Source organism: Sarcophilus harrisii, chromosome 3 (assembly GCF_902635505.1).
Source record: "Sarcophilus harrisii chromosome 3, mSarHar1.11, whole genome shotgun sequence".
NCBI classification, from domain to species: Eukaryota; Metazoa; Chordata; class Mammalia; order Dasyuromorphia; family Dasyuridae; genus Sarcophilus; species Sarcophilus harrisii.
The window spans coordinates 569,018,646-569,024,645 of NC_045428.1; the positions used below are offsets into that span (position 1 = coordinate 569,018,646).

At 43.6% G+C, this 6,000-nt stretch overlaps 1 protein-coding gene across 2 annotated transcripts in view; it reads right to left on the reverse strand.

Annotated features, from left to right (window-relative positions):
• Nucleotides 1–6,000, reverse strand: part of KAZN (kazrin, periplakin interacting protein) — a 579,480-nt gene that overhangs the window by 151,650 nt on the left and 421,830 nt on the right. For both annotated transcript variants that reach the window (XM_031962824.1, XM_031962825.1), the window contains exon 2: nucleotides 5,371–5,562. In XM_031962824.1, coding sequence (XP_031818684.1) covers nucleotides 5,371–5,562 — 192 coding nt within the window. The remainder of the gene's footprint in view (nucleotides 1–5,370; nucleotides 5,563–6,000) is intronic.

Consider the following 6,000-nt stretch of genomic DNA (forward strand, 5'->3'; position numbering starts at 1 on the left):
AAACTGGAAACTGAGTGGATGCCCATCAATTGGGGAATGGCTGAATAAATTGTGGTATATGAATGTTATGGAATATTGTTGTTCTGTAAGAAAGGATGATTTCAGAAAGCCTGCAGAGACTTACATGAACTGATGCTAAGAGAAGTAAGCAGGACCAGGAAATTATTATTCACTTCAACAACAATACTGTATGAGGATGTATTCTGATGGACGTGGCCCTCTTCAACAATGAGAGGAACCAAATCAGTTCCAATTGTTCAATAATGAAGAGAACCAGCTACACCCATTGAAAGAACTCTGGGAAAAAATGTGAACCACAACACTCCCTGTTTTTGTCCGCTTGCATTTTTGATTTCTTTCTCAAGTTATTTTTACCTTATGTCTAAGTCTGATTTTTCTTGTGCAGCAAAATAACTGCATGGATATGTACACATATATTGTATGTAACATCTAATTTAACATATTTAACATGTATTGGTCAACTTGCCATCTGGGGGAGGGGGTGGTGGGAACAGGAGAAAAGTTGGAACAGAAGGTTTTGCAAGGGTCAATGCTGAAAAAATACCCATGCATATATTTTGTAAATAAAAAACTATAAAACAAAACAAAACAAAATAAAAACAAGAAGGTATGATCATTCCTGCCTCATCTTGTTCTTAGTGGCCCTTGTGGGTCCTGGCCAAAGTCAAACCAATTGTCAGAAGACCTCTGTCCCGATGTGCTATTTACTAGGTATCACCAGATAAGTGGCTTGGCTGCTAGGTGGCAAAGTGGAGAGTGCCGAGCCTTGAGTCAGGAACACCTGAATTCAAATCCAGCCTCAGACATTTACCACCTCGTGACCCTTGGGATGTCACAATCTCTGTCTGCTTCAGTTTCCCCTGGTATAAAATGGAGATAATGGCGGCATCTCCCTCCCTTCAGTGTGACAACGACTGTAAAGCATAGTGCACAGCACATAGTAGGTGCTATATAAATGCTAATTGCAATTCTCGTTATTTTTATTATTATCATTATCACTACCTGACTCAAAATGGGAGGGAGGGGGAGAAGTGTTTTAGGTTTGGGAAAACGTCAATTATTATTTATAATGACTCTTCTACACTTATTTTTGTTGCTGGTTTGTTTTTTGATCTCAAGGTAGTCATTTAATTTCATTTGTCCAATCTAGTTCTTCTCACAATTAGGAAACCAAGACTCTGATTGGTCATATAGGTTCAAAGCTTTAAAGTAATCTGAGAAGACAGCTAGTTTACTTAATCCAATCTCCTCATTTTAGATTACTCATTTGATAAATGGAGATTTGGGGGGGGGGGCCGGGCAGGATTCTTAGACCTGTGATTTTGGACATGTTGGGAACTCTCGATGTGGAATTTCCCTCCTCTGGTACAGAGGGACAATCTGTCTGAATCTAATAGTCCTAGAGAGATGTCAAGACCACTGAGGGCTAACTAATTTGCCCAGGGTCATAGAACCAGTGTGTATTAAGGCCAGAATTTAAAGCTATTTTTGTAGGTTTTGTGTCTCTACCTGACAGCTCAAAACAATACTAGTTACTTTATAGACTTATTATGAGGGGGGTAAAGGATCTTTATGAGGCTTTGATAACTATCAATTCTTTTTAAAAAACCAAATTTGTGATTTCATCATTGTAGAGAGAAAAGATAATATCATGGTGACTATTACTAATTTGGAACCTGAATTTTTATATATGATTCCCAGACACTGGGTTTTCTGGACAACCTGAAGACAAAGTAATATACTCTTCTGTACCAAGATTTCTCTCTTTATATAAGAAGAGGGAAGACTGTGACCATGCTAGGAAGACCACATGAGATCAAATCCTCTTTTTGCTGCTTCCTACCTGTATGATTTTAGATAAGTAACTTTATCTCACTGGGCTTCAGTTTCCCTACTTAATAAAAATAGAGAGTTGAGGGGCAGCTAGATGCTGCAGTGGATCTTGGAGTCAGGAGGACCTGAGTTCAAATGTGGCTTTGGACACGTAACACTTGCTACTTGTCATTTAACTCCAAGTGCTTCGCCAAAGGGAAAAGAATGAGGTAGCGAGACTAGATGGCCTCGAAGGTCCCTTTCAGTTCTGGCTCTGAATACAAGCCATCTCTAGTTTCAGTTTCAGTAAAAAGAAGGTCTCCAAGGTCCTTCTCAAATTTCAAATGATGCTTCTATGATCTATAATTTCTTTACAGAGAAGCTTAGAGGATGAATAAATAATACCTGTAAAGAACGCAGGGTGCCATTTAATTATTATTTGCTTGATGTCTTGCTGCTGTAGCCAACTAGCCTTCACAATTTAGCCTCTTAATTCCCACCTGCAAGGTCAACCCCACCCTCAACTTTAGAACCAATGTTGAGTCCCTAGATGGGACTTAAAGGAGCCTCGGGTTACTATTAGCTCAGCTGCTCTTCATGACCACGATGACACGGGCAATGTGGTAACAAGACTGGAATCAGTGCTGGGCAGAGGGCCAGGAAACTCAGGTCCCTTGATTGAATTACTTCAGTTCCCAAGAGCCTCAGTCAACTGCTCTGGAAAATGGGGATAAACTACAGCAGCTGGACTATCTGTCACACAAAAAGTGCATTGTAGACCTGAAAGCACTTTACACACTGGAGGTACCAGTATTAAGTCGGCTTCTCTAATGACCCTGTTCTGGCCTTGATTATTGGCTTTGCTCTGGGTTTTGTGGCTGAGCTCAGTAACCAGGCTCTGAGGGTGTTCTCTAAGACCTGCCCCCACCTTGTCTACTCCCTAGCTCCCAGACTTGTTTGCCTCTGCTCCACCTCCCAGTGCCCAAGTCCCTGCCTGAGTGCTTCTGGGAATGGGCCAACCTTCTTCCCTTCCATCCTACAGCACAGTAGAAAATCCTGTCCTTGCACTTAAATCACTGGGGTGGGGTCCCTGTTCCCTGCTGTTGAATAGATGCCAGATATCCAGTCTGCTGACAAGCAAAAAGGTAGATTGGAATTAATAATGGGCTTAGAGGCAAGGGTCCTGGGTTTGAATGCTGACTCACCCATTTACTAGCTGTGTGATTGTGGATCTCTGTGGGCATCTAGATCTGGAAGACACTGCAAAGGCCAGGGAGTCTAACATCACACCTTCCTTCAATTTACAGGTGGGGAAACTGAGGCAAAAGAGATGATGTGACAGCTCTAGTAACTAGCAGGGTCAGGATTTGAACCCAAAATTCCAGCTTCTAAATGAACTGCTCTGTCCTTCATACTTTGACTTTGTGAAAGCCACAGTTTCAGGGTGGTAAGGTCACAGAGATTTTAAGGCACATAATTTGAATTTGAACCGCAGTACTCTACCAGGTACCCTCAGGGGGACTCTATAATTCTGCAGTGTGATCCTCTGACATGTGGTTTTGGACTGGGCTTCATAACTCTATACAGGGAACAGTCGGTGTGTTTAGGCAAGAATAGGCTGGTAAGTCCCTGGCTCTTCCCTTTCCCCATTCCCTGCCTTTCCAGGAAGAGCCAGGGACTCAGGACTTTCTCCTTTCCCATAGGGCTCGCGGGGGCAGACAATGGGGCTAAGAGTTCTTTCTGAGGTTAATTCCATGGAAAGGTTTTGTGGCCTCTGGAATCAATGCTAGGAAAGGTTGTGAAAACAGCACTCGGCGAAACTCTGGAGGCTCACAGAGCATGTGGAACAGAGTCAGCAAGCTTACCCCACCCAGCGCCAGCCAGCATTTCCCCTGTGGGAGAGTCTCTGGGGCTCTGCTCAGACTAGTCTTGAGTGTTTCCAGCAAGGGAGGCTTTCCCTGCTTGCTGGTGGAGACTTTCATAGAACTAAGGAGAGGCTGAAACTGCAAAGACACCCAGCAAGATTCTGTGTAAGATTATGGAGAAAGGGCAGGACCACTGGGCCTTAAGAGTTCTCAAAGGGGGATAAAATCAGCAGATAATGCAGAGGTGGGAGAATAACCAACTAGGCTAAAATGAGGGGCTGACTGTCAAATGATGAAACCTAATAGGCATAAATATAAAGTCCTAAGCCTGGGCCCAAACATTCAATAACACAAGAGCAGCATGGAAGAAGACTTGGCTAGATAATAGATCACGTGAAAAAGACTTGAAGTTGGGGGTGCGGGGGAAGTTACTAGATTGCAAGCACTACATAAGCCAATGGTGAGACAGAGCAGCCCCAAAAGGACCCCGTGGCCCTTGATGTTTGCATGAAGTCTTAGTATTCAAAGAAACGGATACGGCTACATTGGCCAACTTTTTATGAAATAAACTAGCTCATTTGTAGGTATTGCTCTCATCCCTTCCTGATCCTCTGCTTTGATCCAGCGCAGCTGCTTGGTCACTTTTACAGCAAAGAGTACTTTTTGAAAAGGTTTTTCCAGAATTGTAAAAGCTGGATTTTATACCTTCTCCAATTAATATGATCACAGAAGGGCTAGCTTATCCACTGATTCAACCACTGATTCAATCTAAACTATAACTGAAATGGTAATATGTCAATCAACTGAGAAGAATGAAAGACATAAGCTATTGGATGAAAAGGCAGATCAATTCCTCTCTCTGGATGTAAGAGAGTTAGAAATGGGATAGTTAAGAAATAAAGCAGGTTGGTGAGGAAAGAGCCCCAGATGAGGATTCCAGTGGAAGATCTGGGATTAAGCCCCTGAGACGGAATCACCAGCTGGGAAAAAGGAGAGGAAACAGGCTGAAACACAGTGGAGAGAAGGGGTGATATCTTGAAGGGAGTCAGAGATTCCGGGATGCTAAGGTGAGGTTGCTGTTGGTGAGAAGGAATAGGACACAGAAGGCCAGGTCAAGAGCCCACTCGGACACACCATCTAGAGAGCATCCAATTTTAACGACTTAAGTGAAATAACAATAATGACAAAACAATGGCTGGCACACAGTAAGTACTTAATAAATGCTTGATCTATGAGCTCTGGTGTGATTTTGTTATGGAAACAATACAAATGAGCCTTTGAGACAAAGGCTCAATGGCCCTATCTTAGTTTCAGGTCTGACTAGTGCACTACTACTCAAAGTAGACCTATTCCTTGAGAAAGAGGGGGTCATGTAAAATATATCCTTGCAACTGCTCAGATTTCAAAGCCAGATGAGACTCCATGTCTTGCTCCTCTGGGGAGCTAGAGGGGATCCTTGCAACCACACAAGTCCAAGCTATCATATACCATTCCACCATTCCACCTTCTTAGGACTCAGAAATGACCCCTAGCTTCTCCCAAATATTCTCTGATCAGATACTCTGATATTGGCTCTGGCCCTGGCCTTGAAATTCCAGATCTGTCTGTCTCCTTCCTTCAGTACCAGCCAGAAAGGTACCAAGGGAAGGGGCACCCAGTGCATGACACTCACCCAGGAGGGCTTCTTTGGCTCTGGCTAACTCCTGCTCCTTCTGGGCCAGCTGGACTTTGAGCTCGGTGGCCGAGAGAATCTCCGTGGACTTGCTTCCATGAGACTCCTCCAGGTCCTTTGTGAGCATTTCCTTCATCTGCCGGAGGATATGAACCTCGTCTTGCAGCTGAGATACCTCTTCTCGTAGTAGCGCTGGAGGAAACAAGAACAATTCAGGGAAATGACTAACTGTTCTCATTCTAGTTCTCTCCCTGTGTCTGTCTCTCTGCACTGGGGGCAAAGTAGGGTAGGTACATTTAAGGTCTCCAGCCTGTCAGGGTTCCACCTTCTCCTAGAAAGGGAAAACGCACTTGGAACTTCACCTTAGATACTTACTGGCTGATACTGGGCAAACCCCATCTTTGTGTCTCATTTTCCTCATTTATAAGAGTGGGATCCATCAATCCCTTGGGTCCTTTCCCATAGTGATGCTATAGAGTAAGATCTAGTAATAAACGTCAGAGGCAGGGTTCAAAGTCAGGCTTTCCTGATTTTCAGTGGCTATTTATCTAGAATTCTTCCTCATGTTTGCTGGGGGAAATTCCACCGTAGTGCATGAAGCAGTTCCTGTTAACTAAGTCATAGAATCTT